This window comes from Triturus cristatus, chromosome 6 (genome assembly GCF_964204655.1).
Source record: "Triturus cristatus chromosome 6, aTriCri1.1, whole genome shotgun sequence".
NCBI lineage: Eukaryota > Metazoa > Chordata > Amphibia > Caudata > Salamandridae > Triturus > Triturus cristatus.
In genome coordinates, this window is record NC_140589.1 from 1,347,043,640 (window position 1) to 1,347,061,939 (window position 18,300).

General features: G+C 45.1%; 1 protein-coding gene across 1 annotated transcript in view; it reads left to right on the forward strand.

The window, feature by feature from the left end:
- The first annotated feature begins 631 nt into the window (after positions 1-631).
- The window catches only part of USP34 (ubiquitin specific peptidase 34), a 2,509,780-nt gene continuing 2,492,111 nt past the window's right edge, over positions 632-18,300 (forward strand). Inside the window, exon 1 of the mRNA XM_085612349.1 lies at positions 632-911. Coding sequence (XP_085468475.1) covers positions 869-911 — 43 coding nt within the window. The 5' untranslated portion in view covers positions 632-868. The remainder of the gene's footprint in view (positions 912-18,300) is intronic.

An 18,300-nucleotide genomic window follows, 5' to 3' on the forward strand; every position in this document is an offset into this window, starting at 1 on the left:
AAGTGTGCGTTTCACTGAGACAGGAAATACGCAGAAGGTATTGATAAAATGCCCGGAATTGTTCAAATGAACCAAGGGAATTATGGTTCTAACTGCTAGCGTTTCTAGTTTGGGGCCAGAACGTAATACTATTTAACTGACATCAACCGTAGGGAGGGGAATTCTAGTTTCCTTTACGTCGGTAAGTCCTAACTGAAATAATGCACCTCTTCGTCACTGGGTTTGATGACTTTGGTCCAGTAAAACAAATTATCGTACTACAATCAATAATCCGACCGCGTATGTCTAGCATTTCCACCTGGTTGTGAGAGCAGCGCGTTAATGCAAGAAGTTTCATATACTAAATACATAAGCCAATAGTAATACTAAGTAAACGCAACGAGACTACACTAGTATACGACAATTCGAGTAATAACCTTAAACGATCTTTTTTTCATTTCAAACGTCTTAACTATTGAAAGAACAAAGAGAAAACAGCATACGATTTCATGCAATTCAATTCTCATACGGGATTCAATTCTCATACGGGGATCGGACACAGTACGGCTAAAACACACACCCAAAAACACCAGCTCCCCGACCTTTTCAATTTCCTCTTCCGCCTTCGCCGCTGTGCGTGCGTCATGACGTTAGATGCCGGCGGTGGCGACAGGCGCGTGTGACCTCGGGGCCATTTGTCGGTGCCGGGGAGCCACGGAAAGAGCCGAATGCAGCCCGATTCTTTCGCATCAAAGATGGCGGAAACGATTGGTGAAGCTTGAGTGACTGGACTCCTGTGGCAGCGGTACCGGGCTCTAGGCGGTGTCCGCCCCCCTCTCACCCTTAAAGCCGGGACGTCACCGGCCGTGGAATACCGTTAAGCGCAACAATGTGTGAGAGCTGCACCGACTTGGTTGAAGTGTTAAACGAGGGTAAGTGCAAGGCCCTGTTATCCTCCTATTCCTACTAACTCGATCTGTGCCCAGTGTCAGTGCACCTAATCCCACAAGGGTTGTAGCTTCCACAGGACTCGAGAAGGGAGCAAGCGCAATGGGTAGTTTTTTGACAGCTCACCTTCCTCTGTGATTCCTGACCCGGACAGTGGGTGGAGCTCTTATGAGAAGTATCTTCTTCCTGCAGCGGCCTGGTAGGAGAGGCAGTGATGCCCTGCAGTCGGTCTGGTGTGCCCGACAAGCCCTGCAGCTGCACGAACATCTTTGCTGTCATTCTTCAACACGGGCTCTTTGAGCGATGCAGCGGAGTAGGGAGCCCAACCAATCCTGGTTGGAATTCAGGGGGTGGGAGTATAAAGGCATGGGCTTTAGAAGGCGAGTACCCTTTGACAGGCGCCGATGTGTGCATCCCATGCTCCCAGAGGAACGCAAGTAAATCATTGGAAACAACACCTGCAGGACACGGCCTTTACTCTTCACGCACCCGGTCTTAGTATCCTCGGTACACATGGGAGATGCTGCTCCATCAGATCCAAACACACGGTCTGTGTGGATGCAGCCTGATTTTGGCAGTTGGCATTCTCACCGGACATACAGTGTAAAGCGAGACAGACTGAGCTTTTGTATGCCTTATTGCTGAATTCTGACTTTGACATGAAGTTCCCAGCTGGCTCTGTTTGAACACAAGTCAATATTGGCCGGAATCCTACAACCATGCACGTTTAGTTGGCTTTTCCTGATGGAGGAGGTTATTGAAATCTTGCTGTGGCAGTCATCATTGATCGTATTTTGACTTGAACTTTGGGGCCTTGTTTATGCACTCTTTATGTGAATACAAAATCGAACAACTGCTCTTGCTTGAAAGGATGTAAAACTAGGGATTGCTAACATTGTTTTGCACTCACTTCTGTTGGTGCCTTTGGAATTGGTTGGTGGTGGTGTTTATAAAATGTTTCTCCTAAGTTTAGGGCTTGCCTCTGCTTAGTTGTGAATTTATGAACGAACCAGCCTGCCTCATTCTGCGACGAGAGCCAGATAAAGTTACCCCGTGGTTATGTAGTCAAGTCGAGCCAATTATTCAATAAGATTCTTAAAGGCATATTGCTGTATATAGTGCGTGAGTGTTTTTTTCTTCTTTAGTGATTATTCAGGATTTCATACATTCTATTGGCAAGTTATCAGCTATATTGTTTTATGTGAACTGTTAGTCTATTTGATGGATGCAAAAAGAACAGATGATGGACGGAATGCTGAATTAATGAAACATTCTCCCCCAGTCACAGATCTGGGTTAAATCCATCATATTTTTTGCACGCCACACCATTCCAGTCATATGCAAATCAGTCTTGACCCTGTTCCCCCATGGGAACAGTCCAGCTCGAACTGCCAGGGCTGGTTTTCCCTGGACCAGAAACCAGCATCCTGGGATCGGTTTTGGGTAACACCCCTAATCAGCCAGGTTAACTTTAATCTGGTGGCGTCGTAAGCACGGGACCCATCTCTTGGAAAACCCTTCCCACTTACGGTGACAAATGCAAAAAGAAGAGATGATGGACGGAATGCTGAATTAATCAAACAGTCACAGGATGCTTGTTCCGGTCTTGGGAGGACCTGGCTTGGCAGTTCGGGCTGGACTGTTCCCATGAGGAACAGTGTCATGACTGATTTGCATATGGCTGAGTCTCAACTGGGGTGGCATGGTGAGCAAAAGATCAATGGGTGTAATCCAGAAACCGCCTGACGGGGGGGGGGGTAAATGTATGATTCATTCAGCATTCCATTCATCATTTGTTTCCGTACACTTTAGGCTCTTTGAGGGGGCACACTGAATCTTTTAACCAGAAGGCAGTTATAAAGAATGTTTGATCTAAAAGTTTGTTTCACAGGAAAAGCACTCCTATGCTCAGTCAGTCAGTCAATCAGAAGATTTGTAGAGTGCTTCTTGTCACCCATGAGGGTAGCCAGGCGCTAGCAGCGTCCAGTTGATTAGCCAGGTCTTCAGGGACTTTCAGAACTTTGAAAGAGATGGGGGTTGTCTGTAGATGAAAGGATAGCTCGTTCCATGTCTTTGCTGCTAGGTAGGGGAAAGAGCGACCTCCACAATTGCTACGTCATATGTGGGGCGGGGGAGGATTAGAGGAAGGAATGCGGAGGTGTCAGGTGGAATTCAAGGCGGTATGTTGAGAATAATTATAATGCTACGATACCATGTTTAAATCCTTACAAAGTAATCTTTATCAGATTCGTTATTCATGTAAGCACGCATTGCATTTTCAGGAAAAATGCAGTTCTTTAAAGAATTTTATTTGTATTGCTACACTTTTTCATATTTTTGTGTTTGTTCAGCTGAAAATGGTACTTAGTTAATTAAAATAAATGTTAGAAGTTACAAAGTCTAACAGGTGCATTTACTAACTTGCCATTGGAGTTGTTTGGCCAATGGTTATCAAGAAATGTTTCCTAAAGTTAATAATTGGCCTTACTACTGGGTTCTGGGTCTTCAAGATGTGATTAATTTGACTGACAAAGCAAACTAGTTTATGCTCTGCCCAGCCTTCGAGGCCACATTTTAATGCAGAGATAGTTGGCTACAGTTGGTGCTCTGGTTTGTTTAAATTATTACGTTTAACATACACCAGTATAATCACTTATATACTCAGATGAACACCAGTAACATTTCTTGTACACGGAACCGTATAACACCTCAATCTATTGTGCATTATTCAGTTTGGGGCCTGATTATTTGTACATCTATATTAAAATATAGGATCCCAGCCAGCACTTCTAAGGTTTGGGCAAAAGGCACCTTACCAGTGGTAGTGAGACTTCTTTCTCAAGGACGTCACAAGCAATCAGGAATTTTCAGTTTGTGTTTATTGAAAGTTTAAGCACAGTGTTATAACTGCAACAAAGTAGTGTGTAACATGAACAAATGGAAGGTATAAAGTTCAAGGTAGATGTTTGCTAATTATCTCCATATTGCCTCAATGAGTTGCATACGATTCCAAGGAGCTACAAGCAAAGAAAGTATTTCCATCAAGCTTCAGTACCTTCACCTGGAGTACTATCAGGTATAAGAATTAAGGGAGACGTTAGTCCGTTCAAGGACCCTCCGCATGAAAAGTTGTAAAATGAGAAATTGAAACAATTCCCTACACATACCTACAGCTGTAACCTCATGATAGTCACAATACCTGGATGATTTGGTAATTGGAACAGACTGGAATCGCAAGCTGATGGTAGTAACTATGTTATGCAGCAGGAGTACTCTCTGAATGCCCCTAGAGCAGACACCTACCCACAATAAGAAGTAGACATCAATACAGATTTTGACACCTATTCTGAACAGTCACAAAATGTTTTAATGTCTAAGCGCATAACTAATCGTATCAAAACACTAATGCCCAGGTACTTTTGACATCCACTAATTTCAGTCTGAAATCCATCCCAATCTGCCTGAATCCCTCTTACCCAGATGTTGGACCTCAGTATATTATCAAAAAACTCACAGAATAACAGGTGCATCACTAAAGTATACTGCTTCAGCTGGTTTGACAGTTGGGAGGCACTGGTCTGCTCTGGCTGATATTTTTTTGCACAGGAGTTCTGTCATTCACCAGAGCTTTTATGTAATTGGAAGTGCTTGCTCCTGAAGTGGTTGTGTGCTTGTTTATGCAAGTGAGGATAAAGCTACTGTGTGACCTGCAAGCTACATGATAACCATGCTGAGAATACTAACCGCAAACTCATGCTGGTCAGTGCATTTGCAGACCTGTGGTGTGCTATAGGGAAGACAGGAAACAGATGGGGGCGATCTGAGATTGTATAAAGAAGTATTAAGTGTTTGTTCAGTGACATTCTATGCATTCTCTCAAATGCTTTAAAATTAAAAAAATCTCACTTCAGTCTTTAACGTACATTGATCTATTTATTCTATTCTGTGTGCACCATTTCTTGCGACCCAATAGTCTCAACATATCCATGATCATGTCAAAAATAACTTAAAGCCATTGAGAGGGCCTGGAGAAAAAACCCTAGCCCTGTAATTAAGGACAAATATAGGATCGCTGTAAAAAACAGACATTGATTCACTAGACTTAGGCCTCCATGTATGCCTTTTACATTGATGGAGTTAGTAACTTAGCCACAGAGATGTTTTCAGTAGTCAATTTTCCTCACCTCAGAATCATGTAATACTGCTTTTTTCCCTTCACAAGAACGCTGTACCACTACATCTATCTTTTTTACAGGACAAAATAGCCAAGATTCAGGCAAATATCAAGGAGCAACTATCACTATACTCACTTGAGATTATGCATTGCCCTTCTACCTCTAAGTCGAGCTCCTTGCCCTCCATTTTTTCCTCTGCTACCATTTGAGACAGTTACATCACATGTCTTATATTAAACCTGGCTATCCACTGGATCTGTTCACTTGCCAAATTTTAACCTTGACCACAGACTTACTATCTTCAGTCCTAACCAATGGATGTAACCCTTCTTTATCATTTACTGATGCCCCTCCCAGTTGAAAGCCTGCCATGGTCCTACCTCTTTTAAATAAGTCTTCTGCTGATCCAAGCGTTCTCAATAACTTTTGGACATTTCCCTCTAAGATCTTGGAGAAAGATCTCTCCTGCTGTCGTGAAACCAACTACCTTCTTCAATACTCCATTCGGGCTACAGGATTTCTCATGGCACAGAATCGGCCATTCTTGCACTGTCAGTTGATCTTAGTCCTATTTGGCCAAGCGCACATGCTGCCTTATTCTTACTTGATCTCACACCTTAGCCTTATCATTTGTCTTTTCATAAACCGAGTTTGTCTCCCAGCACTTAGAGACATCCATTAATTGCTGAGTATCTTAGGGCTCCTGGTTGAGCAAAACATTAAGTAACATTTATATTGCTCCCATCTCAGTGCTAATAAGATCATTTGGCTTTGAAGTCTGGTCGTATGCAGATGATAGCCATATACTGGGGTAAGGAATTTAATAAAATAACTATTTGTCCATAGAATAGGTTGCTTCATAAACCAACTTGTCATGTAACAAATCCACTTGTCCCTTTGGTGACATGTACTGTGGTGACAAATTATGGCAGCAATCTCATTATATAAAAGCTCTGATAATAGCCTCTCTGATTATGCTAGAGCTCATACCATAGCAGGGTTAGAATACAAGAAATTCTCTGGAGGTATCGATAGTTCCCCATGGCTGGAAGGACCTTTTGAGTCTGTGCAAACCTATTAACTTGCATATTTTATGGGTTTTCATCAGGTTGTCTCTAATATTTTCCCATACAGGGAAAGGTTGGAAGTTTACTTCTGACAAGGGCAGGAGTAAAACTTTTTCCAGGGTTGGGGAAAAAAGTGGTTTGTGTGAAAGTGAACTTGTTACTGCTCAACAGATTTTGCATGAGCAAATGGCCATACATCTCCACTAATAAGGACATATACATTGGGTGCACTTTTGTGACTTTTTTAAGAATTGGGGCCCTATATATGTCTGGTGTTAACTAAGACCTTTTGTATTTTATTAAAATTCTTTTTGTCTGCCGGCTAGCTTCACCGTGAGTGACCACATTCTGCTCTTTTACAAGAAGCATATTGGCTCGCAAAGTAGTTTTTGTTCGGTGCCAAGAACTAATGTGGCACTGTGTGGTTTTTGAGAACAAAAATATATTTGCTTTTGCCAATGTTTGTTATATTGATGAGGGCCTGGCAGCTCCCACAACTATAAAGTTGTACAAAAACAATGTCAAAACAAGACACTCATTGACAAAACGAAAAAGCTGACCACCAATGTTGAACCTATTGGTTTCGCCAATGCTTGTTAATTTTCCTTTTCTTATAATTTTTTTGAAACTGGTTACACTGATTTTCCATTACGAATATATTTTGAAAATACAAGCATGCATCAACACACATTACTAAATGATGCTTTGAAGAAGTGGTACCTAACATTTCACAGTAGTTAAACAAATCATTTTTTTCCTAGTTGTATTTTTTTTTTTCTTCAACACATTTTATTTACTTTTCATGGTACAATCTGGGCAGCAGTCCTACATACATCATCATCATCAAAATATCTTTATTCGGATATAAAAAAATCCAAGAAAAGAACAAAAAATGGATACACATACAATATCACATGTTAAAATTCATCAAGACTGTGAAAATAATGCAGAAATAAGGCGGATCTAAATGTCTTATTCATAATCTTACAGACTAGTTTATGCAAAGCGGCTGGCTAGCTCTACAGTCATCAAATATTCATTAATAAAGTGCAGGGTGCAAGAGCTATATAGTACAAAAAAGAAAAACAATAACCAAGTTAAAATGTGCGATCATAGAGGCTTAAAACACATGTATAAAAATACTAACATTAAGAATACCATGTAACTTCCTTGGTACGATAAATCATCCAATACGTCATTTACATACTTTTTTGGCATTATTACTGTTTTCTGCATGGTGCGGATCTAATAACATGAGGCGATACGCCATCTCCTTTATACTGACAACGAGGTAACTTATGTCTCACATCTCGATTTCCTCGATTTTACAGCAAGTCTTAAAAAGTTCACAGTACAAAACAGTGTAAGAGGTTCCGCAGAGAGTTTTAAATATAACAGAGCTACCCTGACGTGGGTGAATTTATTCGCTTTTAGGATGCGTTTTAAAAAGATATTCCGCGGGAAATCATATAGGGGACAAAAGAATACAAAGTGAAGAGTGTCCTGTGGAGATACCAGATCGCAGCCCCAGGGACCCTTTGAACTGATATCCTTTGTAAATCCCGCGTGGACAGCTAAAATGTGGTGTAAAAGATCCAGTCTAAATCTGGTCATTAAAAATGTGTCATTTTTGTTATAGATTTGCGCCAAATAAGGTTCTATACCAGCAACGGATTTCGTAAGTATATATGCACGCACTGAGCCTTTCATTAATTCACTATCTTCTCTATGGCAAGCTACCCGCCTCAAATATTCTGCTTTTATGAGTGTTTTTGATTGGGGCGTCATAGAGGAGGGATCATCAAAACATCTTACATAGCCCAGCCACTTCAGCTTATCCTTCACGAATTTTAGCCATAGAATCTTGTGGCTTTTTTCCCTTCTAATACAATCTGTAATTATATCTCTGCTGAAGCTAGCGTCAGGATTGGTCCAAATTTTAATCCAACACATTACTGGTTTTAGGCTTATTCTATCAGAGATGTAAGGGAGCCCTAACTCTTCATGTATGATATAGGCCGGGATACTTTGTGGTACTTGCAAAATCCTTCTCAGAAACTTATTTTCCTCCTGTTGAATCGTAGAGGTGTTTCTAGTACCCCAGACCTCGCTCCCATACATAATCTTAGAACAACAGATTGAATTATATAAATTCAATAATTCGTTCGGGGACCAGTGGCCTAGCCTCGTGACGCGTGACATAATGGAACCCATTATATTTGTGTGCTGTTTACACTTTTCTGTGACTAGTGGCGTGAATTTTAGGTGTTTGTCAAAAATGATTCCCAGATAGTTAAAAACCTCAACCTTCTCAAGCTTATGGCCCCCGATTTTGAAACTGAAGTTCCTCTTTGGTCTTTTACCAGCTTCCATGATATAGGATTTTGTTAGGTTGGCAGATAAGTCTAGTTGTGCCATAAACCGACAGAAGCCGTCAATGAGGGCCTGCAGACCCCTCCCTGTTCGTGCGAGGAGTACTGCGTCGTCCGCGTATAGCAGAACGGGTATACTTCTGTTGGCTACTCTAGGGCAGTCCACCCCCAGTTCTACTAGGGCTTTATCCAGGCCATTTATGTATAACGTAAATAAAAAGGGCGCTAGAATACAACCCTGTCTCACCCCCCCAGTGCAAGCAAAATGATCAGTTAAATTCCCTTCATTGCTGTATCTGATCCGGGCAGTTGTGTCCCTATGTAGTGTTTTTAAAATAAAAATCAGACTAGGGTCCACCCCAAGCAACTTTAAAATCTCCCATAATTTCTCCCGGTTGACCCGGTCAAAAGCTGCCGTTAGGTCCATGAAAGCAAGGTAAACTGTCCCATCATCGGCAAGAGTATACTTGGCCACCAGGTTATAAAGGTTGAGACATTGGTCTGAAGTAGAGCGACCCATTCTAAAACCGTACTGGGTATCTGTGATAATATTGTTTTCTTCAGCCCAGTCCATCAAACGGTTTAGAATTACCTTCCCTAAAACTTTTGCTGAAACATCGATTAATGAAATCGGGCGGTAACATTGAGGATCGCTTTTATTGCCCTTTTTAAAAAGGGGAACAATTGTGGCAGTCGACCAAGACCTGGGCATACCCCTTTCCACTGCTGTGTTAAAAACTCTAGTGAGTATAGGGGCCCAAAGGTCAACCTGGGATAAGAATAAGTCGGGAGGAATCCCGTCTGGGCCCGGGGCCTTATTCTTTGTCAGGGCTTGAATTCCAATTTTAATTTCGTCCACTGAGAACTGAACCCATGAACTTGGCAACGCGCCTGCATCAGAGATGTAGTGAGTCAGGGTGCTGCCCTGATTATACAATTTTTTGAAGTGGGAGACCCACGCTTCCGGCAAGATATTGCAGGAGACCTTTGCACTGTTTGGGGGCTGAAAACTAGGATCGTTAATCACCCTCCAAAACCGTGACATATCTCTCATTTCGGCTGCCTCCCTTAAATTTGCCCAAGCTTCATAGTGGATGGATTTTTTCCTCTTTTTTATGGCCATTTTATAGTTGGTCCTACATTCCACTATCATACTCCTGTCCTTCGGGACCTTTTTAAGTGCCCGTTTAAGTTCTTTTTGGGCTCTGGAGCATGCTTTGTCAAACCATTTCGGCGTAAGATTGGGCGGTGCATGTGATTTAATCCTCAATAGTCTGTCAATATCCCTTGCCATGCTTTCAAATGTGTTTATCAAATCTTGGCCTCTGATATCTTGGTTTAGGCACAGCCATATCCCACTTTCTGGGTTTGCGAGAAGTTTTTTATAGAATGCTTCCCCATCAGTATTAGACCAACGCAGTCGCCTACCCTGATCAGTTGCTTCCAAATTTCCCCTTAACATCCGAGGCATTAACTGCACGGGATCAACAGCGTCCCTCAATGATAACACCAGTGGGTTATGGTCGCTGAAGATACTGATTTCTATATTAAAATCTATGATCCTACTTTTAAACTCATAAGAAATAAAGATAAAATCTATAATAGTTTCTTTACCCCTGCCTTTAAACGTGGGATTTATGATATTTGGGAGCCTGGGCTTAATCAGGTCCATTGTAGGGACGAGATTATATATCCCCAGAATCATACTTAGTTCACTGCCTTCCTGCGTATGTTCAAGGTGCCAGTCATCGGTGGAGGGACAAGAATTCCAAGATCCCTCGAACCATTTCAGATATGGGCATGGGTGACAATTAAAATCTCCCGTCAAGATTACGTTTGGAGGATAGTTTCCCCTAGAATGCAAATCAGCCAGTCTATTCTTCAGGTCTGCCAACCTCTGCATTGATTGGCCCGCATTGTAAAAATTTATCAAGACAAACTTAGTCCCCTTGTTACTATAACTAAGACCCTGAGTATATTCCGAGTTCCAGCCCAAATCTTCCCATGTCCCTTGTAGCGTCAGAGATACATACGTTATTAGTCCTCCTTTCGCTCTTCCCATCACGGATTTTTGAGCGGGCACAAAAAACATTTTGTACCCATCTAGATGGGGGACATTACTATCCATTTCCCATGTTTCTTGTAAACAGATAATGTGGAACTTTTTGCTGTACTCCAACCATTCCTTGGTTCTTAGTTTGGGAGAGATTCCGGCAATGTTCCACGATACTACCCTAAGTTCCCCATTCCCCGGGTTAGTCCCGTTCCATACATGGGAATATTGAATTTGGGAACCCCCTTCTCCTGAGCTAATCTGATCTGCTTCGGGACTAATCGCTAATTGAGTTATTACAACCTCATTTTGGGGGATTTCGGGAAGATGGCTGTTTCCTATGGACCCAACATTTTCCACAGGCGTAATGTTGTCTGAAGGTGGTAAATTTACCGGTATTTCTACTTGAGTCTGTCAATCTAGTTCATCCATCACTGCCGCATCAGACAATGGATTGAACCTATTGGAGACTAACCCCAGTCTAAATGGTCTTGATAGCGGGACTTCCACTCTATTACGTGGCCCCTGACGCGGTGCTTTTGCCTGGTCCCTATAGAAAAAATTTAGAGGGAGCATTTTGATAGACGACCCACTATCAAAAGCCACATAACTATAACCCAACAGTTCTTTTACCAGCTCTCGGTGTCTGAAATTGACAATGACGCAATCTCCGGCAAACTTCTTTTTTGAGGTACCAATCCAGGCTACCCTCCTTGCCATGGGAATATGCGTTCTCCACTGCATAGAATCCTTCGCATTATTATCCAACCAGTGGCTGACCTTGTTTATCAAGGAAACTGTAGATTCTTCTCTTTCCCCGTTATGGGCCGGTACCCCTGCTAAAACTATTGTGTAGGGGCAACATGCCGGAGGCAAATCTAACGTCTGGAGGCCCGGCGAGCTCAGTACCTGGGCGTTATGGGAACCGGTGGCTGCTAACTGAGCTTTTATACTAAACTCTTGTTGGGTGCTTACAGGGGCCTGGACCGGGTGTGTGACACTATCATTGCTCACAATACGATCTACCCTCTGCTTTGACCCTGCTCGTTCCGGGTCGGATACAGACTCTTGCCCATCCGGTAACGAGATTAACTGGGGGACTGGGAGAACACGTTTATCCATCTCCAACAACCTATTGACCTTTTCCTCGATTTTCTTTATATCTGCTACCAGGGGGGCCAAGTGTTTAAGGAAAAGGGCTTCCAACTTGGAATCGAGTGTTTTCATTATCTCCTGTGACCAGTCCATTCTATTTACAGGGGAGCTAATATGACCTTGTGAGCAAGCTGGCCTATTGCTTTCATCCTCAACTATTATAGGGTCTTTTTTTTAGAACCACCTTTTTTTGTATTTGGAGCATTTTTATTTTTACTTGTCCCCTTGTTCTGTGGCCTGATTGAGGACTTCAAACTCACAATAGTGGCACTTTCTGGTGGGGGGTCTGGCGTTATTAAAGCTTTTTTTGATCGGGTAACTACTACCCTTTCTTTCACCACTAGGGCGTTAAGATCCCTCTCACCCCCGGGAGTAATCTCATTTTGTTCTTGGACATCCGCCTGTGCTCCCCCGGGACCGCCGCCTACATACATATATTGGAAACAAAAATAATTGGATGTACCAAGCTTTTATACATTATTAACTGCAAAAATTGCATATATAACAACAAAAACTTTGCGCAGACAGTTCCAGTAGCCGTGCATCTTAGGAAGTATAGTCGAGTACCCATATAGGCAATGATGAAATATAATGTGTGTTGTGGTCAAGGAAGTGCGGGGAAATTCTCCCATCAGGGGTCTGGGAGGGAAGGGGAGGTAGATTGTACATATGTTGCCCATCGGTACCATATTTTCCTGTGTTTCTGGGGGCAGCCTCGCGCTTGGAATACCGCAATCTATGCCCCCTTGCATCTATCTAGGTCTTTTTGCCATTTCCCCAATGTCTGGGGAAAGCGCCTTCCATAACTGGGCGAAGTCGCGCTTACCGATAGTAAGGGCCAGGAAAGGAAGAGCAGGTGCTGTTTATGCCGATTTCCCCCGCCCCCCCCCCCCCCCCCCCCCATCCCGTCAGTACTGTGCAGTAAGAATAATTTTGGGTCGTATGGGAGATCTCAGGATAGTACCCTGCCCAGACAAGCTGAGACTACACCAGAAGGGCTGTATAGCTGGGCAGCTCCAGACCGTATGTATGAATGTTCCCTCGTCTCTTTCGCAGCATAAACACTGGGGGGATTGGATGACCCCCATCCTCCAGAGACGGAGTCGTGTATAGTATACCCGGTGTACGTATTTAAATTGGATGAGGCGATATCGAGAAGACACGGCCCGCCCCAGGGGCTAACTATGGCTTCCGCCCAGTCGTCGTTTGTTTAGTCTGGTATGTCTTCCAGCCACGCCCTTCTAGCCTTGTGTAGTGTTGTTCTGAAGTGCATCGTTAAGGTCTGATTGATCTGTCAGGTTTTATGTGCACCCAGGTCTCCCATGAGGAGGCAGCCTTCAAGGGGATGAAACTCTGGCAAGCTGTCCAGGGTCAAAATCATGGGGGTAAGAGCGTGACCCAATTGAAGGTATTTATAAAATTGCGTCTTGTGCAACTGAAATTCCACCTGTAACTGTTGGAAGGACTTTAAAGTAGTACCCTTCATTACATCCCCCAGTGTGGATATACCCACTATGTCCCATTTGCGGAATCCCAATAGAGCTACCACCTGACGTAGATGGGTACTGTGCCACAGGGGAGTTGCTTGGGTCAGGCGACCGCGCCACCCCATCTGCCCAACAGTATACCTCCAGAGCCGAACAACGGTTCTGTTGGCAAGAGGTAGCAAGTCTAGGCTCTGCGCACTGTATAATAGCCGAAGGAGGGGGATGCCCATATTGCTGCATGCTCCAGTGCAAACGCCGAGTCCATTGGTGAGCTATACCACCATTAATTTATGATTAATAAATGGGAGGCAGCATAATAGGAATATCCATTCGCCACTGCGATGCCACCGAAATATGTTGATTGTGCACAGGTTTGTAGTGCCACTTGAACTGCCCCTTCATTCCATAGGAATTTATATGAATGGTATTTATTTGCGTGAACCAGGATCGCGGTATGTGATACGGGAAGTTCTGTAGCCGGTAAAGTATTCTAGGTAAAGAGACCATTTTAAAAATCGCTGAGCGCCCATACAGCTAGAGCGCGAGAGAGGACCATATTGTTGTCTCATCTCGGAGGCTGGTGAGAAGCGGATTTTTTATTGTGTGCCCATGAAATCCTTGGGCAAGGCGACATGAAGATACCCAAGTATTTAAAGCCCTCTGTCGCATGAGTCAATTGGGCCGGCCAGGTGCCTCTACCCTGGTCACCACACACCGGGAACAGTACAGATTTAGAGGGGTTAGTATGAAGCTCAGTGGTCTGACCAAAAACTCGGAGTATCTGAAGGATAAGTGGCTCCGAGATAAATGGATCGGTCATAAAGAAAAGGACATTTTCCGCATATAACGCATGGTCGGGTCGCGACTGTGGCCACTCAAATCCCCAGAGCACTGGGTCGCTACGTACCCACGCCGCCAGAGGTTCTACTGCCAGGGCGAATAGAAGTGGGGACAGGCGGGCAGCCCTGTTGCGTGTCGCAACGGATGGGGAAGGGTGCCGAGTGGTGTCCCTCTATGCGTACTGAGGCGGTGAATTTTGTATACAGCAAACAAACATATGCTAGGAAAAGCGTGCCGAAAATGACGGCTTCGAGGAGTTGGAAGAGTTACTCCCATCTAAGAATGTCAAATGCCTTGTCAATATCGGCGAGAAGTATGGCCGCAGGGCGCCCGAGCTCCGAGGCCACAGCCATGGCATTATGGACCCGACGGATGTTGTGGAGGGTGGCCCGGTGTGGCATAAAGCCAGATTGATCTGGATGGATCAGATCTTGTACGCAAGCCCACAGGCGATCGGCTAGGACCTTGCCCAATAGTTTGGGCTCAAAGTTAATGAGGGAGATGGGACGGCTTTAGGAGGAGGAAAATCTCGGCATGCCGCCAATCCCGGGGTAGCAGGCGTTTTTCGAGTGCGTCTTGCATCGTCTCTAATAAGTGAGGGCCTAATGTGGGCATGTGTGACTAAAGAAATTCCACGGGGAATCCATTGGGCCCGGGGGCCCACCCTGGGCGCATTGCCACTAGTGCCACACTTAATTCGTAAGCTGTAATGGGGGCGTCTAGTTGGTCTCTTATCTGGTTGGTAAGTTTCCGAGGGGGTGATGGGGTGGTGGTGGTATCTCTAAGGAACACCACGATGAGGGCCTTTGAGAGCTGCTCCTGTCGCGCGTATAATGTAGAGAAGTAGAGCGCAAATTCCGCGGCGACAGCCCCAGGAGACGAACGGAGAACACCATCGACCCCTCAAATAATTGGGACAGCGGCCGGGGATCTCCCCACCTGACACAGCCTATAAAAGCATTTTGCTTGATTTGTCCCCCCTATTGATAAATCCGGTGTTGCAACGTCAGTCAGATTACTTTCGCCTCATCCATGAGATGTTGTATCTGTTGTTGTGTTTGAAGCAAATTGCGCTGAAGGGGGTGGGTGGGGGGTGGGGGCTGGGTTCATGAATATATTGTGCCTATAGGGATGTATGATGGGCTTCTAGTTCGGCCCGTTGGGCGGAGTGCTCTCGTTTCTTATTAGCACGATAACTAATGTCAACCCCTCGAATTGTGGGCTTTAGAGCTTCCCATAGGGTTACCTTGGATGGGGCTGAAGCGACGTTCATGTCGAGATATTCCTGGATTGCCCCAGTGAGTGTCTCCTGGTAGTCGGGGTCCCTAGATGCCATGGGGACATTCGCCACCTAAAGGGAGGTTTTTGGGAGTGTGTATGGAACTTAACTGTAACCAGGGAGTGATTCGACAACTCCCTAGGGAAGTGGGAGGCTTGGGAGAACCTATGAATATATCTGCGTGGCGTGAACAAGTAGTCTAGCCGAGATAGGGAACCATGGACGGTGGACATATAAGTCTAGCTCAGCTCCGCGGGGTGGTACTCGTGCCATATGTCTGACATTCCCAGTGTGTCGGCAAGCAGGCACAATTTAGATGCATCAGTGGAGGGGCGTAGGTGGGATCAATGCCTTCTATCTAGTGGTGACATAACGTAATTCCAGTCTCCTCCCAAAAGGGTTATACCATCCGGGAGGTCACTCCAGATACGGGAGATTTTATCAACAAAAGTATTCCCTAAGGGGGGTGCGTAGATACTGCCAATATTGATGTGCTTTCCGTATATCGTACCTGATAGTAGGATGTATCTCCCCCTCCCCCCCCCCCCTCCTCAATCTACCCAGTGCTTGGTGTGGATGAAAGTAACACAATGGTGGATAAGAATGGCTGTCCCCCAGGATCCCCTAGTGAACCCAGCATGATATATCAAGTGGTATCCAAACCTGGCCAAGCAAGGAGCCTTGGTGCCCAATAAATGAGTCTCCTGTATGAGAAGGATGTAGGCCTCGTATCGCTTGGCCTGGCGGAGTATGGCGCCCGCTTGATTTTGGTGAGTAATCCCCTGATGTTCCATGATACCACTGTCCGGTCCCCAAGCGGGGGGACACGAGCCTGTGCAGCCATCTAGTGTCCATGTACGCACTCTGAGTAATAATGATAATGATAAAAATTTATAACGCGCAAAACAATAACCCGAAGGTATCAAGGCGCCTAAAAATAAGATCAGTAATTGAAGCAAACATCCTTACATATAGGCCTGCCGAAAGAGGCAAGTTTTAAGCGCGCTACGGAACTTCTGCAGGGAGGGCAAAGATCTAAGGTCAAGTGGAAGATCATTCCACCATTTGGGGGCCAGAGTGGAAAAGGCCCTGCCACCCCATTTAGCTCTTCGAATACGGGGAGCTATAAGAAGCAATTTCCCGGCGGAACGCAAGTTCCTTCCAGGAATGTAGTGGGAGATGATGGATCCGACTCCTGAATCATTATTCTTGGCAAAGGCTCTGTATGTCATAGATAAGATCTTAAACCGAATTCGGAGTTCCACCGGTAACCAGTGCAGCGTTTTCCTAGCCTCCATGGCCGAAGAACGTCTGGGGATATCCAGAACAAATCTGGCTGTGGCATTTTGAACTACCTTCAAGTGTTGCAGGAGGCTCCTATTTAGCCCTGCATACAACGCATTGCAGTAGTCCAAACGTGAGCCAATAAGTGCGACAGCAATTTGCTTTCTGGCCTGCAAGGAAAGGTAGTTCCTAATCCTTCGAAGGGTGTGAATCAGACCCCAACAGGTGGAGATGGTCCTACTCACCTGTTTGTTCATATCAAGAGCAGGGTCTATCAGCACCCCGAGATTCTTAGCAGATGTAGTGGGGGAAGGACAGATTCCCAACGAGTCAGGCCACCAATTGGCTGACCAGATGTTTTCTTTCCCTCCGAACACCATCACCTCAGTCTTCTCCCCATTCAGTTTAAGGGAGTTCTGGATCATCCAGTGACCAACCGCCTCCATACAAGATCTAAACTTGGAGGCGGTTTGCACATCTGAATGGGAGAGAGAGACGAGTATTTGGGTGTCATCTGCATAGGAGACTACCTCCATCCCGAACGTTCTTATTAGTCTGGCCAGAGGGGTTACATAGATGTTAAATAGGGTCGGGCTAAGCGCCGACCCTTGAGGGACCCCACATAGCACAGGACGGGATGGAGATAGAAACTCCCCCAGCTTGACTCTTTGTTCCCTCCCAACGAGAAAAGAGGTCAATAGATCTAGAGCTGCGTCCTTCACCCCCACATCCCTCAGGCGTGATGTAAGAACTGAGGGGGAAAGGGTATCGAAGGCCGCAGTTAGATCAAGTAGGACCAGGAGGGCGGTCTGGCCCCCATCAACTGTCGTGCGGATCTTATCAAGCACGATGGTAAGGGCTGACTCGGTACTATGCTCCGTCCTGAATCCATGTTGGGAGGGGTCCAGGCAGCCCGAACTCTCCACAAAGACAGCAAGATGCTTGTTAAGATGTGCCTCAAGCATCTTTGCTGGAGCCGGGAGCAGTGAGATTGGGCGGAAATTTTTTAAGACTTCCGGATCGAGAGAAGCCTTCTTTAGCAGAGGTTTCACCACTGCCTTCTTCCACTCCAGAGGAAAGATGCCATCAGAGATGGCAAGATTCATTATTTCTAGCAGTGGAGGTAGAAGGATCTCCCTACACTGCTTGATGATCTTCAATGGGCAAGTATCCATGGGCGAGCCGGACTTGGTCTTTTCAAGCAAGATCTCCAGATCATGCAGAGCCAGCGGGGGAAAAGAGTCCAGGGTGCACCGTGGGGGGATGTCAGTAGAGATCATGTTCATCTCTGCCAAGGCGGTAGGCACACTGATAGACGCTCTTTGTTCCTCAAGACCCAGATGGTACCTAGCGTTGCGGGATTTGGGTTGAGTGTCGGCTCTCGTGTAAGAACTAAAACTATCATAACCAAGAATCCCATGAACCCCCTCCTCCTTCCCCCCCGATACTACCATAAACAAGGAGCATCTGTCGTGGTGAAGGGCACCCCAGGACCCCAACAGGGGTGCTTAGAGTCCCTCCTCCAATGGTTCCAAACCTTCCCATAGAACTTCAACATGGAGTATGAATGTCCGGGGCTGGGCAGCCCCATAGCATGTGTCCACGCCAACTATGTGCTTAATATAGACGGAAGATTCCAGATATCGAACAATGGGTAGAAA